The sequence below is a fragment of the Alternaria viburni genome (assembly GCF_023758015.1).
Source record: "Alternaria viburni strain BMP 2772 chromosome Unknown scaffold_15, whole genome shotgun sequence".
NCBI classification, from domain to species: domain Eukaryota; kingdom Fungi; phylum Ascomycota; class Dothideomycetes; order Pleosporales; family Pleosporaceae; genus Alternaria; species Alternaria viburni.
The window spans coordinates 742,086-757,762 of record NW_026055784.1 but is presented as its reverse complement, the minus strand read 5'-3'; the positions used below and the strand labels follow the sequence as shown (position 1 = coordinate 757,762).

At 54.1% G+C, this 15,677-nt stretch overlaps 6 protein-coding genes across 6 annotated transcripts; 4 read left to right on the top strand and 2 right to left on the bottom strand.

Annotated features, from left to right (window-relative positions):
- Positions 1-425: 425 nt before the first annotated feature.
- On the top strand, positions 426-1,745 carry J4E79_007272 (uncharacterized protein; the record flags this gene model as incomplete). Its single annotated transcript, XM_049356139.1, has 2 exons — positions 426-486; positions 616-1,745. 2 exons carry the CDS (start codon positions 426-428, stop codon positions 1,743-1,745), a joined length of 1,191 nt encoding a protein of 396 aa, XP_049209593.1.
- An 880-nt stretch (positions 1,746-2,625) lies between these two features.
- J4E79_007271 (uncharacterized protein) lies at positions 2,626-3,872 on the top strand (the record flags this gene model as incomplete). Its single annotated transcript, XM_049356138.1, has 3 exons — positions 2,626-2,661; positions 2,768-2,871; positions 2,933-3,872. The coding sequence occupies 3 exons, from the start codon at positions 2,626-2,628 to the stop codon at positions 3,870-3,872; spliced, it is 1,080 nt and encodes a 359-aa protein (XP_049209592.1).
- A 745-nt stretch (positions 3,873-4,617) lies between these two features.
- On the bottom strand, positions 4,618-8,355 carry J4E79_007270 (uncharacterized protein; the record flags this gene model as incomplete). Its single annotated transcript, XM_049356137.1, has 1 exon — positions 4,618-8,355. The coding sequence occupies one exon, from the start codon at positions 8,353-8,355 to the stop codon at positions 4,618-4,620; it is 3,738 nt and encodes a 1,245-aa protein (XP_049209591.1).
- Positions 8,356-8,781: 426 nt separating this feature from the next.
- On the top strand, positions 8,782-10,812 carry J4E79_007269 (uncharacterized protein; the record flags this gene model as incomplete). The annotated part of the gene is made up of 2 exons (XM_049356136.1): positions 8,782-9,031; positions 9,080-10,812. The coding sequence occupies 2 exons, from the start codon at positions 8,782-8,784 to the stop codon at positions 10,810-10,812; spliced, it is 1,983 nt and encodes a 660-aa protein (XP_049209590.1).
- A 449-nt stretch (positions 10,813-11,261) lies between these two features.
- J4E79_007268 (uncharacterized protein) lies at positions 11,262-12,407 on the top strand (the record flags this gene model as incomplete). Its single annotated transcript, XM_049356135.1, has 3 exons — positions 11,262-11,400; positions 11,458-11,576; positions 11,640-12,407. The coding sequence occupies 3 exons, from the start codon at positions 11,262-11,264 to the stop codon at positions 12,405-12,407; spliced, it is 1,026 nt and encodes a 341-aa protein (XP_049209589.1).
- A 977-nt stretch (positions 12,408-13,384) lies between these two features.
- On the bottom strand, positions 13,385-15,399 carry J4E79_007267 (uncharacterized protein; the record flags this gene model as incomplete). The annotated part of the gene is made up of 2 exons (XM_049356134.1): positions 13,385-13,456; positions 13,510-15,399. 2 exons carry the CDS (start codon positions 15,397-15,399, stop codon positions 13,385-13,387), a joined length of 1,962 nt encoding a protein of 653 aa, XP_049209588.1.
- Positions 15,400-15,677: the final 278 nt, after the last annotated feature.

Here is a 15,677-nt window from a genome sequence, read left to right as displayed (position 1 = left end):
GGCGCATAACTAGGTAATCGGCTGTGATTTTAATATATTGACTGTAGAAGTAACTTCTCGTACAACATAAGATGCACCTGGACTTTGCGAGGTGAAGGATAAGAGGCACGTTCGGCAAAACCGTCCAGGTGATCAGCTGCCACCGATCACCTCAGCATACCATGATGGCTACATAGTCAGCATGGTTCATGGTCCTTTCCTTACTTAATTATCTGCACCTGTAGTCGGGTTATTCTTTCACCCCGCGACAGGCACCAGTCACGTGCGGGGTGTGAAAGGGCTGCCCCACTCAGGTCGCTCCGTCCTCGTGGTAGAGCAAACACGTGAGGCTGGTACCTTCCACTTCCGAACCCCCCACTTCATCACGCTCTCGAGTTATCACAACCGTGGAAATTCCATAGCACTCTCTGCAAGCTTGCGCAATCATGTCCGCCGAAGCTCAAGATTTGGTACCGCCAATAAACCAGGCGCCGGCGAGCGCCGCAGGTACGTAACTCACCTACATGCCCTGCATCGACCCTGAAATTTATTTACGCCGTACCTCTTCATTTTGAGATCCTCTGCTAACGATGGCAGTATATCGACGTGTGCGTACACACTTACGTAGCTTACGAGACCTGCGCAAGTTCGGGTACAGGCACAAGAACCCCAAAGACGTACTTGCCATGACACCCGCGGAACTGCGGAAGCTAGAGCAACAGCACTTTCCAAGTCCAGCAAATATCTCTCGTCTCACCGGCATAAGCGATGAAGAGACTGAACAACAAGCCGATGCCGCGCGGCGGTGGCTACTGGGTATGCTCGACTGCCATGACAGAACAATGACCCGGGAACACGAGATCAGAATGTTTAGATTCGCTGTGGAGAAGCAGATGGAAGAACGAGAGAAGGACTGGACAGATCTGGAACGACTGTACATGGCACTCGCAAACTACAATCTCGCGTCGCCGCAAGAGCGATTGCAGGCAGCTTTCGTGACCGTCCTTCACTTTGACTACCCGCAACGCTGGCGAGATATTAATGAGGTCGCCTCAAAACTTGACGAGCGTCTGAAGCGTGCCTCCGACATGGACGCCGGGATAGATGAGACGCGCGAGGTTATACTCGCCAGGACTGAATTCACCAACGTCGACCATTTCGCGTGCGCAATTCCACTGTCACTACTCACTGCCACAGCAAACAACGCTTCTGTCGTCGATGACAACGCCGGCTGCTGCCCGATCTGCCAACTCTCATACACCTCATTCCAAGATTCCTCTATCCTACAACTATTGGGTGACTATCCAGTGCGTATCAAGCAATGCGGTCATATCATCGGAAAGTCATGTCTAGAGCAGTGGATGAGAACTCCAAAGATCGATGAAGCGAAATACCCACATCGCACATGTCCGTGCTGCCGTGTCAAGATCGAAGGTGTGAAGTCGCCCTCAGTACCTCGTGGGCTACTGGATCATTTGAAGACCGATCGACGGGCTATGGAGACAGTTCGAGAGTTGTTGTACGGGTATGATATGGACCTGGAAGAGTGCCTGAGCGCCATCAGCGCGTGCATGAGCGAAGAGATCGCCTGCGAGGAGCTGATGGCTGAGCTTGGACGGAATGGTGGAGAGCAAGACGATCAGATACTGAAGGACAAACTTGCGAATCTGGAAAAGGAGAAACGGGCTTGGGGATTTAGGGGAAATGGAATTTGGAAGAAGCTGCGAGAGGAATGGATGAACAGCGGTGTTACCCGGAAGGCTTGAGGAGGAGGACCGCCCTTCCTCTGGATGTCGCCGGGAGTCCTTTGGTACTGCTCGGACTTTCGGACTCATGTTCAACAAGAAACACAATACTGTGGGCTCGGACGAAGGCATGCGGATCTCGTGGATATTGGAAAGGGCCGAACAAGCACCTCGTATCTAGGAGCGCTTGGCTCACGAGGCAGTGCAAGCTGATGAGGCATTTTCTTTCCACCATTTCAGTCTCTCTCGAGTATACTCCGTAGTACATCAAGCTTCACGAGGAAGCTCGCTCAACAGCCAAGCAATGATAGATCGACATACCAAATGTTAAAAACCACGCATCACGAGGGGTAAACTGCCCCGCCGATTGAGAAATATCGCGCACACAGCCCCCGTCTTTCAAGTGTAGCCTCGTTCAACACCAAGTAAGGGCGTGCATGTGCATACACCGGCAACAAGCATCCTCAGCGCGAGGTCCGTTTGCTCATATATAATTCTGGGGCCCGCCGTTCGCGCAACCCAGATCACGACGTCACGTGCCCCACATAATGACCCTTGATTTCTCCACGTTCTCCGTGCTCTAGACCCAGAAGCAGCTACACACTTGCGCATCTCCACGGTCTAGGCTATTGAGGCTGAGTACATAAGCCAATAAACTGTGGCGCGGGCGGGTTCCTGATTGGTTCCAGCGTATGCAGGTAGGAAGGGTAGATGACGTCTTTGTTTGTGAGGGTCGCGTGTGCCGCCCGCTTATCAACGCAAGCAGCTGTTGCTGGGCAAGGCTTGGCCTATGACGATGTATAATGCGTGTGAAAAACAAACATAGGGAGCCCCCGTTCTGTCGCTGCTGCTGCTACTACATCCCACGCGAAAAACTCCATTCATTACGCAAAAACCAAGTATGAGCGTTAACATTATTGACGTTGGTGTCAGCAGGGTGCGTTGTGTGTTCCTTGCATGCTTCTTCCCGCTCTTCTAGATGCCGGTTCTTCCGAGCTGAGACCGAGATCCCTCTGTACACCTACTAACGTTGTTCCCCACAGATTCTGGGTGCGAGAGAAGACCAGGAAGACCGTTATGTTACGCTGACACCGGGTTCAATCAAGTCACGGAAAGAACTCGCTGTCTTTGCCGTGTATGATGGACAGTAAGCAGCGTCACACAAAATCCCAAATGTTGTGGCTTGTAAGCTAACGACTGGGTCGCAGTGGGGGTACAGAAACAGTAAACCATGTTGCAGAGCATCTGCACACACACCTGGAACAGCACATCGCCATCCAAAAGCCGTCCAATGTAGCCGAGTATAAACACGCGATACAAGGAGCTCTGCTGGCTGTCGACCGCGATCTAGACCACGCCAACCTAGACGGAGGCTCAACCGTCTCTCTCGTTCTCATCGACACAAAGCAGAGCTTGCTCATACAAGCAAACCTAGGAGACAGCCACGTCTTCTTCGCAGACCACGAGCCCCAATCCCCACAATCGCTATCACCCCAGTCCCCCACACGCGTCGACTCCGGCGTCAGCTCCAGCGGCTGGAACGTCGAAGCCCTCAGCGAAGAACACGCCCCCGACAGCCCACTCGAGAAACGGCGCGTAGAAAATGCCGGCGGCGAAATCAACTACCGCTCCGGCATCGCCCGCATCGGCGGCGTGAGCATGTCGCGCGCCCTCGGCGATCTGGACTACAAGAAACCGCGCGTGAACCGTCTAGCAGGCCACGACCTCTCCGACCTCATCGGCGTAGAAACCGGTCTCGCACCAGGCAAAACCGCAGTTCACGACCTCGTCTCCAACAAAGCGCATTTCACCACTCGCACCCTACACGGCCAGTCGCTCATCCTCCTCGCGTCTGACGGCGTTGGTTCGGCGAAGGAGGCGGAGGAATGCACACGGCTGGCGGTGGATGCGTGGCAATCTGGGAAAGAGGCCAAGGAGATTGCGGAGGAGTTGACGTCGAGAGAGGGGCAGATGAAGGGCGCGGATAATTGTACTGTGCTTGTTGTTGTGCTGGATACGGAGAGTAAGGGGAGGAGGAGTATAGATAGTGGGAGAAGGAGTATGGATATTGGGATGGAGGGGGGTGGGTCGAGGAGGAGGAGGCGGTCGAGTATTGCTAGCTTGAAGGACTGGATACGGGATCGTTAGGTGACGGTTCGACGGGGCGCGGCTGGGTGGTATGGGATGTGGGGAAAAGTTTGATCGGGTTGAAGGGGAAGGGGGGTTACTTGGGCTTGATCGGCCTGGTTTGAGGCAGCAATGGCGTTCTGGTTGAGGCGGATGTACGCCTCATAGTTCTTTTTTTCTACTGCTGTATCAATATATCAATATAACACAGAGTCTGCTGAAGTGTGAACGGTAGCACACTACGATCACTTTTCTTGCTCATCTTTCGCGTGTCTTCAAGTGCTTCTACGGTTCGAGCCCTGATCCTGCTGGACCATGGGCGACAACGAAGGTGAAGCCTGTGCATCTGAACAATGCATACGGCATGTATGATGATTGTGGTTCAAAGTGCACCAACGCAAACGATTTGATCAACATCATCAATACCAAGAGTCGAGCACTGATTCACCACCTCAAGAAGAAGATTGATCAAAGACTTCATTATCATCGCTGCATGCCGCGCTATTGCGCTACTATGCTCATCCGCCATTCGCTCGATCGTTTCAACCATCGCTAGTACGACTAAACGTATCAACTGGTTCTCAACTCCTACCATGAAAAGCGTTGAACATCGAAGAGGGGGTATATCCATGCATGCCAGGTCAAGCTCCTAAACGCCTGGAACAAATCTCTGGAATACAACCAGAACCATTGCTCCCATCTACGAATTCAAGGGATCCATCTTTTGCAGGGATTCGCTCTTTTGAACAAGCCAAGTCTGCGTCGCCTAAACCTTCCGTCCCTTCGCCATCGTAAGACCGTGCATCAGCGGATCCTCATCAACAGTCCAAGTCTGAGCATCAAGCCTCGCCCGCTTCTCTTCGCGCGACTCACCGAATGCCTCAGCCCTCTTGCCACCCTTCTTGGTACTCTGCATGAGCTCCACGGACACAGGAGTGCCAACACGAGAGCCGCCAACCGCAGGAGTAGGCAGCGAAGTATCAGTAAGAGCAGGCGGGGAAGTAACCTCATCATCAGCGTCAATCTCGTTGAGCTGACGCTGCGCCTCTTCACGCTCCTGCGACCAGATGTCATGCTGATCTTTGTACTGCTTCTCCATATTCGCGAACCAGTCTTTCTGCTCCGCGCTCTCCTCGCCCGACTCGACGCACGTGGGACACTTGATGTAGAAGCCACCGGTTGTGTGCTGCTCGCCCATGAGCTCGAATTCCGGGAGGGTGTCGCCGATGAGCTCGGTCTCGTCCCAGTCGAGACAGTCTTCGCAGAAACCTTGGGGACACCAGCGGCAACGGAAGATGAGACCGCCGGCGTCGTTGGTGGTTTTGCCGCAGTCGGTGCAGTTGTGCTGGGGACAGTAGAAGCCGGCGAAGCCCTTTACCTTGGCTTTGTACTGGGAATCGAGACAGTCGTAATGGTAAGCACGAGGGCAGCTCTTGCATTCAACCAGGTGGCCGGCATCTGCGTCTTCGAAGCAGCCGAGACAGTGGTCTTCATGGGTGATTTCGCGGCGCTTCTCGCGGACTGGTTCAGCGAGGCGGGGATCTTTGCCTGCGAATGTCGGCACCGCTTCCCAGTCACCACAGTTCATGGATTCTTTGTTGATAGCAAAGCCGTCCACCATGACGGTAGTGTTCTTTCCCTTGCGGCGATCCTCTCGAGTGATGGTGTCGGGAAGAATGTTTGCGGCGGATGTGTTGGCCTTCCAGCTGGTGTCAAGCTGGCGTTGATGACGCTTGCCTTCGAACACGGCGCATTCAACTCTCTCCATGGTAGAAAGCCATTTGTCCTCATCGATTTCAGAGTGTGTCGCTGAATCGGTCAAATCGGCAGGGGCATCGCGGCACTTCGACATCATAGTCTCTAGATCCCAAGACACCATCTCTTTGACATCGATTTCCGGATGCGATAGTGCCTGGGCACCTCGTCGTACAAGCGTCTTGAGCTGCGTGGCATCCATCTGTGGCAAGTCTTCACTCAGAGACGGACGTCCGGCCTTCTTGGTGTCGGCCATCTGCTTGCCGTGCACGCTCTGCATCGACTCTGTGATTTTTGCCGAGAGGTAAAGCTTCTTGCGAATACGACCCATCATCTGCTCTTCGACAGTACCCTGGGTACAGAGCTTGTAGATAGTCACCTTCTTGGTCTGTCCAATGCGATGAGCTCGGGCCTCAGCCTGGAGTGTGATCTGCGGATTCCAGTCTTCGTCAAGGAAGATGACGTCCTGGGCGCTCGTGAGGTTGATACCCAAGCCACCGGCGCGTGTCGAGAGAAGCATAACCTTGTAGTCGGAGTCCTTCTGGTTGAAAAGGCGAATATCCAAGTTACGCCGAGCTCGAGCTGTGCTACCGTCCAGACGAAGGGACTTGAAGCGCTCTCCATGGTTGCTAATGAGCGACAAGAGATCTTCACAGTAGTCGAGCGTGCGAGTGAAGCCAGAGAAGATAAGGACCTTCTTGCCTTCGTTGAATACCGTGTGCTTGAGAAGCTTCTCCAAGAGGATGAACTTGCCGGATGCGCGAATGATGTGGTCGCTGAGGTAGTAGGGATCGGGTGAGACACCGGGAAGTAAGTACGGATGCGAGCAGCACTTGCGTAGCTGCATGACGAGGTTCATAAGCTTCTTCCAGGCACCCTTGTTGGTGTCGGTGTCGGTCTGCTCCTTGGCAACGGCTTCTTGCAGAATTTTGGTGGTTTCTTCCCAATCAGCCTCGGCACCGCCGGAGTTGACCACCTTGTCTACTTTCTCCATCTTCGCCAGTAGCTTGTTCTCTTCAATGTCCTGCTCGATGGCGGCCTTCTCTTTGGATTTGCCATCAGCAAAGAGCTCGTCGAGCATACCGTCGTCCATACGTGTCAAGAGACGGGTGTACCAGAACTTCTGCATGGGAGTCAAGGGTACATAGAGCAGGATTTCCTCCTTGGGCGGTAGACCGAGGTTGACAGAGGGAGAGTCCTTCATACGTCGCAGCATAATAAGTTCGAGCAAGCGGCGGGCGTCTGTCATGGTTTGCTTGTTCGCTTTGCCCTTGCTGAGATCGAAAGACTCCTTGAAAAGTGTCTCGGTCTTGTCGTCGAAGACATTAGGATATAGCCATGTCAGAAGCGACCACATCTCGACCAAGTTGTTCTGGAGTGGTGTTCCAGTCAAGATGAGACGATACTCGGCACTGATGCTCTTGAGGGCTGTCGAGATCTGGGTGACACTGCTCTTGATCTTGTGTCCTTCATCCAAGACGACATAGCGCCAGGCGAAGCTGTGCTTGAACCATGATTGCTCAGCCTGGAAAGTCTCGTATGTCGTGACGACAATCTTGTAGTTGTCGGATTGCTGATCGTTGGAGGTGAGCTTGGCCGCCTTTCGGCCAGCCTTGCGCGAGGCTTTCCGATCTTTCGCACGCGAGGTTTCATTGCCCTTCATGTCCTCCATGCCAGCTATGACGCGCTTCAAGCGGGTTCGCTCGGTGACGGCGCCGTGGAAGCGCATGACCTTGAGTTGTGGTACCCATTTCTGGGCCTCCGTGACCCACGAGTTGAGGACACTGAGGGGGCAGATGACGAGATAAGGCCGAAGCTCTTCTGACGTGACACCGTTCTTCTCGTCCAGCTCTTCAAGATACTGGAACAGCGATAATGTCTGTAGCGTCTTTCCGAGACCCATCTCGTCGCCGAGTATACCAGAGAAACCGTTGTTGTAGAGATGAACCAAGTACGACAGACCAGACAGTTGGTATGGCTTCATGACGGCGGTGACGCCTTTGGGTTGCTCCGAGAGCTCCTCGTACTCGACAATGGGCTGCGCATCGCCCTGAGCGACAAGCTTCGCGACCTGGTTGTTCTTAGGCAGAAGTGGGAGGAACAGGTCCTTGTTGGCAACGAGGAAGCTGTTTGCTCTCGCCTTGGTCTTCTTAGCAATGTCGTCGCGGAGACGGGCACGAGCGGTGTCGAGGTTGGGCGGCGGCCGGGCTGACTTCCGACGGGGTGGTGACGGGGTGGGCATGGTGTCGGACTCCAGGATGGTGCTCTTCCTGTCGCGCGTGCTCCGGCGAAGTCCACCAGACTGTTGGCGCTCCTTCTTACGCTTCTCCATCTTCAGTTCCTCAGTGTAGGCCGAGATTCTAGCGCTTGTCTTGCGGTTCGGGCGGGCTGATGGGGCGAGTTCGTCTTCGCTGGTTCCCGCGTTGGCGCCAGCTCGTCTTGTAGAGGCGCGAGGGTACTTGTCGGCGACGGTCCTGGGCTTGTGGTCAGGCGTGGATGGCGAGGCTTCGTTTGCGGATGAGTCGGAGGCGACGTAGTTTGGCGTTGGTTGCGCGCGCAGGCTGCGTTTGTTGTCGCTAGTCTCGTCTGGCTTGGTCGCCTGCTGCGAAGAGATGCGTCGTCTCTTGGTGGCCGACTGGGCTGAGCTCTCGGATCCGAACTGCGCCAGGAGGTCTTCGTAGATGCCACCTCGTTTTTTGGGCGTGATGGGCTGAGGCGAACCCAAGGTGATGATCGGATGTCCCGCCATGGCGACAACTGTGGGGTATCTTGTAGGCAGGTCTTGCGCAGTGAATGAGAATTGGCAAGGGGTCTATAGTACAACGGAATTGACAGAGAAGTGTTGTCGCAGGGCAAAGAAGGACAAAGCACAGCAAGAGAAGTCTTAGACAAGGCCGGTGACGGTGAGGATGAAATGAAACGACGCAGCGTGCCCAAAGGAGCGTGATAAGACGACTGGGCGTCTTCACGGTGAAGTGAAGTGAAGCGTCGCCGCATCGCCAGGCGCGGAGGCGATACGTCGATTGCGGCCGACGCGTCCTAGCGCGACTTGCAGGCGTTCCTTCCGGAACCGTTCCGAGCTATCAAGTCTATCCAACGCCGCAACCTCCACACGTCGACATTTCGCGAACCAAGTCCCCACGCCCGCGCATCTGGCGCACCCCCCTCGACCACCATGGCGCAACAGCCCATGACGCCCTTCTTCCCCATCTTCGCCTCCAAGTCGGATGGGCAGCACATCGTCAACCTCAAAGGCCGGCCGCTCAGAAATGGGCCGACCGAGGAACAGCTCAACACGTCGCCCAACGACCAGGGCCAGCGCGACTTCTACCGCCTCATTGAGAAGGAAGACCCCAAGCACCAAGACTGGCGCAAGAAACTGGGCGGCATGCTCCTGCGCGAGATCGGAGGGAAGCAGTTCGAAGGTATGGCTATGCGCGGCGCATGCGCTGCAGCGCACTGACATGTGACAGATCGGTGGCAGCAATGCATTCTGTGGGAGCTGCCCGAGAACTATGTCCTATACGAGCACATCAAGACCAAGGCAGACGGCCAGCTGAAGACAGTCAAGAACCACTCGGGCGGCGGCCACGACAGACAAGACGCCTATCTCTATGGATACCCCAAAGGCCCCAAGAAGCGCTTCAGGAGCCCCGTCGAGTTCTTCCCCCATCTCCTGTGGCTGTGCACCGACGAGAACAGCGACATGGCCAACTGCACGTGCAAGATGTGCTCGCCCGCCGGAGACGTCGAGAAGCCCCAGGTCAAGGTCGAAGTCAAGCAAGAACAGCCTGCACCCATCAAGCGCGAAAACAGCTCTAGTGGCGCTATACCAAACACAAACGTCACAGGGCGCAACCCCATAGTGCAAATCCCTGCCCGAAGGTCATCGACCGGTGCGCCTATACCAAGTCCCATCGTCAAGCCTTCGACGCCCGTTGCCGGTCCCAGGCCTACCCCCACGCCCGCTGCTACACAGATCAGAGCTCCTCCGACGTTGCAGTCAACGCCTCTCCCCCAGCCACGATCCATCGAACAACAAGCCGACTTGTCATACAACAAGTTCCTCTGCCGGAGCGGCGAGGTGGTGTGGTTCTTCCGTCCCAAGACGTCAGCCTGGGGCCTGGGACTGGTGGTGCGAAGATGGGCTACCAAAGAGGTGCCTATGAGCAGAGCATACCTGATTCAGCCTCTATCGCATCCCTTCGAATCGCCTCCACAAGAACTCGTTCAGACCGATGATCATGTCAAGCCCTGGCTCGCCTGGTCTGCACCCAGCTGCACGTTTCCCTTCCTACAGCAGAACCCTCAGTTCGAATACCACAACACGGATTGGAGAGCACTCATTAGCGGACAGGGAGGTGAGGGCATAGCGTCTGTCGACGCGTCTATATTAGCTGCAAAAGCCATCGATACCACGTATACACTCTTCGAGTGCCTCAAGACGAACAAGGACGACAAGGGAAACGAAGTGCGACAGTATAACGGCATGTATCTGGGCGCCGAGAAAATTTGGAGAGGCGAGGCTGTCCGTCTGCGCATAGGCGCCACAGGAACCGATCTTATGGTCGTGACTGACATCATCGAGCAAGTCCTTGTCAACCCGCCCACCACCAAAGTCATTGCTATAGGCGATATCTACAGCTACGCCACGCTGGACGCTCCAGACGCAAACCTTCCCCCCAAACCCCCTCAACAGAACAACAACATCCCATCGCGCATGGTCCACGACATGGTATGGCGAAACCGTATGCTCGTACCCCTCACCCGCACCGCAGCGTGGTGGAAGCTCATCCAGCCAGCCTACAAGATAGACATCGACGACATCAAAGGCCGCTGGTACGAGACAAGTCTCGTCTTCCAAGAGCCCTTTGCCAAAGCAGTCAAGAACGGCGAGGGCGGAAACGGTATCTGGATGAACTCGCGTGGCGATGCAACGGGCAAGGGCAAAGGAGCCAGTGTGGCGCAACCCGACCGCATCGGTGCCTTTGGGGCTTCCGTGCCTAAGGGGACACGCGTTGTCGAGGGCCTGGATCCTCCGAGCCAGCCTATGGGTCAACAACAGCAGTCGCATGATGGAATGGATATTAATATGGGTGGCGGTAATATGGCAGACCCCTTTTCTATCGACGAGTTTATGCATGTTGATCATTTGGGCGATGATGCGGGGATGGAGTATGGTGGTAACAATAACTACACTTTTTAGTGGAAGTGTTTTCGCTTCGTAGCAGATGGCATAGCATGGCGTATTTGGGCGTGATGGACGGTTTGCATTTCCAAAAGCATTTCTGGACAGGGTATACGCGTTGTTTCTATCCGTATGGGAGATACCCAGGTCGTTGTTCGACTATGTAATCTATCGCTAGCTCGGTGACTGCAGGTATTCAATGTAGTACAGCCCATGCTGAACAAAGCGCGAGCCGACAACAAGTCTATGCACATGACTCATTCAACCACAAGATACGTACCTGAAACCTTCAAGGGCGCCCCTGTTGTTGTGAATGAAATCCAATCACGACGACGTAGTCATGGGTCATACGCGCGAACACTCAGTGTCAGCCTTCATTGACCGTTGTAGCATAGAAACACGTAGGATTTTTCAAGGACAACTCGGTATTCTCAAAGGATTAATACGCAAAACTACTTGGATTGATCATGTCTACCACGCCAGAAGGAGTAGAGCAGTGGCAGCCGCCCACTGAGTCACTAGGCAGAGTTCCTTTGGTCACCCGGGGAACAAGCTGTGGTAAATCCGTCCAAGGCGATTTCCCGCTCGATCAGGTCGTCATAGACAGTATGCATCATACATCTCACCGCGTAATATATCTAGGTAGCTACTAATCATGAGCAGAACTACCTCTTGGTACTCAAGTCCACAGCTGCAACCGACACGGCGCATCAAAATGGACAGTCACCGCAAAGATAGACACCACACGGCCAGACGCTCCACCGAAATCGTACTTCCTGAAGGTACTTACAACCTCCTGGCGATAACAAGGTACTCTGGTAGGAATGCAGCTAACGCGAATCAAGTGCGCAGATGGCGACCAAGGCAAAGCCATGCTCTCAGGCGAATACAACTCGATGTGTGCCCTCTACAAAGTCGCACCCATCTTCGTCCCCGAGCCCCTTGCATACGGCCAACTCAACGTCTCAAACCCAGACTCCTACTTCTTCCTCTGCGCCTTCCTAGACATGGACACTAGTCAACCCCCCGACCCAGAACAACTATGCAAGAAACTCACCTCGCTCCACCTCTCCAGCGCGTCACCAACCGGACAATTCGGTTTCCACATGAACACCCGTCAAGGCAACCTACCCCAGCAAACAGCCTGGCAAGACACCTGGAAAGACTTCTTCATCCAGCTCCTCACCGGCGCTATGAAACTCAACCACTCCATCAACGGGCCCTGGAAAGACCTGCAGGAATGCACCGATCGCCTCATCACGCACGTCGTACCCGCCCTCCTCAACCCCCTCACATCGCACGGCCGCACCATAAAACCCACCCTAATCCACGGCGACCTCTGGGACGGCAACATCGGCACCGACACCACGACGGGCGAGATTTACGCTTTCGACGCCTGTGCATACTACGCGCACCACGAGATGGAGATTGCGATTTGGCGCGGTGATCCTAGTACAGTTTTGGGTCGGCAAGAGTATACGGATGCGTATGTGGGGATTATGGGGAAGAGTGAGCCGGTCGAGGGGTTTGAGGATAGAGGCAGGCTTTACTGTGCTTATATGAACTTGCATGCGAGTGCTTGTCATGGGGGAGATAGGTTTAGGGAAAAGTAAGTTTGTGTTGGAGGGAGGGATGTGAGGGCTTGTTGCTGACTTGATGGTGATGCAGATCTTATGGGATTATGAAGGAGTTGATTGAGAGATACGGGGAGTAGGATGGAGGGCAGGTCGATGTGCGCGAGGGAGGTGGGGAGGATACATGTTTGGTTTGTGTAACGATTCATTCTCGGGCAAGTTGTATGTCTTTTTTGGTACAAGGTGCTACTACTACTGCGTCTATTCCAGCCCGTTTGGTATACGATATGATTGCGATAGCTCCAGGGCTTTGATGTTGTTCGCTGGGATGTCCGGTGTGTCAGCAGTACTATGATTGTGTGTGAAGGCTCAGCCCGAATCGGGACCAGACCGTAGTCTGAGCAAAATACGCGCTCTAGTCTTTGTGCTGTGTGTCTTCCAAGGTTCTGTGGTGTGCCACGAGGGTTGTGCAGTTTGCGCACAGACCGCCCGGCTGGTGTGTTATCCGATGTCTTGGCGCCGGACTTCCTCCCGATCCATGGATGTCTTTGCACAAAGTCCTTCCCCAATATCTTTGCACCAAGTTCTTCCCCGATATTTTTGCATCGGCGGCATGTCTTTGCATGCGTACCAAACGCCCTGAGCTTTGTCCAGTGGCCTCTCGATTTGTCTGGCGGTGTTGTTTGGGGTGTCTCTGGATCCATTGTCTTTGCATCGACTCCTTCTGCTCTGCCTTTCCGCCGGTTGATCTCTCTGCATCTCCGACGCGTTCGACGCGTTTGACGCAGTGGCCTACTTACATATGCTACCGAAACAGTCTTTGCTGCTCTGTAAGATTGCGACGCTGCCTATATTCATCGCGCGATGGGTCGCTTCCCTCTGGGATCATTTCCGCAACGCCTCCGGTCTCGACTTGCTACATCCGGCAACAGCACGTAGCTGCTTCAGCGGCTGGTTTACCACCTCCCACTCCACCGACTTCGATGTTCGCAATTCTCCGTTTGCTACCTGGTCTCTCAGGTCTCGTCGTCGAATGTTTCGTCATCAACCATGATGACGTCTTCTCGGTAATCTCGCTTCATCCAAACCTGTGGAAATGTCAGTACTTGATATCGACTATTACGGAGGGGTCAACACTCACGCTGTGATCCTCTACAGGCATGTCGGAAAACATCTCTTTGACAACCTTGTGACCCGGAAGCGCGTCGAATGATCGGGCACGTCGCTTGTGGGCTACCTCTGACCTGGCGCGAGGCCTCTTCCTTGGACCTTCCGATTGCTTCTGGTCTCCTCTTTCCTCCTTGGCGGTGCCATACGCGCTGTCATCGCTATCGTTGGGCGCCACCCAAGGAACATCCCCATCGATCTTCCGCCGCTTGCTTGAGTACGCTGTGGAAGACTGAACCTCCCAAGTGTCGACATTCTCGTCTATCTTCCTCCGTTTGCTTGAGTCTCCCCTTGTGGAATGACTCTCCCAAGGATCGACGTTCACTTTCGACGTCGCGAACTTGAACTCAGAAGGCTGCATGAAATCTGGGCCCTTGGGCATCTGCAGCCACTCCCTCACCACTTCGTGATCACGAGTATCGCTCATATATCCAGTATCTTCTGGATCCGGCCCTTCGCCCGCCACTGAAAGGAAGCCAGATTCCTGGTCCCATGAGTTGCAATCGTGGACTCCTGCTTCTTTCGCCTCAATCCGGGCTTTCTTGAGCGACGTCTCTGCTACACCCAAAGAACAACGGAAATTGCCCCCTACCTGGAGGAAGTGTCGACCGAATTTCTTTTCTGCATCCGCTCTACTCAAGCGTGGGTTGATTGAGCAGAACTTATCCAGCTTTTCATCAAACGTTTTGTAGTGCTGTTCGAACTTTTCTTTCTTCTCCCAATAAGTCTTCTCACATCGCTCGAGCTTTTTTATGGCCTGCTCAATCCTATCCCACTCTTCTTTGGAACTGTTGATATATGGGTCTTCGTGGGGAAGTGCTTCTCCGGTCTCCTGTCCGATCCCGACTTCTTGCACTCCATGGACTGTCCGACCATCAATATCGCCATCATTTTCTGATCTAGCCATGTCCTGCACATCTTGCGGGTCTTCGAAGTGGGTAGCAGAGTAATTCGTTCTGCTGGATGGCGAGCCACCCTTGTCTTCTACTGGCGGGTTCAACGTTGTTTCATTGTCGTTAACAGCGATGTCGATAGACTGGGCCTCGGCTTGCTGGTCAAGACAGGCAGCACTAACCACGATGTTATGAATGTCGGGTTGCGAAGCCTCTACCGGCTGATTACGGGCGAGAGATTTGCTACTCTCGATCTCTTGGGCGGTGCCTGGCGAATTGTTCGGCTGGACACTGTTCAATTCGGGGACACCACCGTCTTCTTGTGTCTGAGCTTGCTCGTCTTCTTGTACCAGACCTTCCACTTCTCCCTGCACGAATCCGTCCTCATGCTGCTCTGCTATGACATCGTTGTCCTTCTCCTTTGGTAAAAGGAACGTATCCTGGAGCTCCATCACGACTTCAGCAAAGGAGCGGAGATTCCCATCGTATTCTTTTGTAAGAGACTTTACCAATCTCTGCATCTCTCGTTTGGTCTTCGTCGCTGCGTCGCGCTCGCGAACTAAAACCTTCAGGCAACGTTGCTGAGCTTTCGTTACTCCGCTGCCACCCCGACGTTGTAGTTGACGGGTTAACCTCTCAACAGCCGCCTTTTTGCACTGGACTGTCGACTGAGCGTCGATTTCGTTCGCCTTCACCATCGCAATGTCCGCTTTGATAGAGTCCGCCTTGGATCGGAGTTGTAACATCGTTTCGTATTTGACTTTTCCGGACTGGACGGAGGTTATCATAAGCTGAGTAGGCAATGACGACATTTCGACGTTTGATGGAATTGGACGCTCTTCAGCGCCACTACCAGTGCGTCCATTGTCTCGGTGGATCTGGCCTTCGCAGCGACGGAAGAGGGGAACATAGTCCGCTACCGCCCTGTACAGGCTGATAGCGGTCTTCAAAACACTCTCAGTGGTAGACATGTTGGGAAAGTCGTTGTGTAATGCAAGCCTAATCTTGCCTGAACCGTTGATCGTCTGATCGTGGGAATATCCAAGTTTGGGTGTCTTGAACTTGTCGAAGATCACGGCGAAAAAAGTAGATTGCTACAGGGTGTACGATTGCGGGGAGGGGGGGCAATCGAGTGCGCAAAAAGCTTGATCAGCTAGGTGACCGCGGAATAAGTAGGACTCCGCTCCGTCGTCCTATTCACTAAGCAACACCAATATTTTACTTACATCTCAGCCATCTCTCTTTCCTG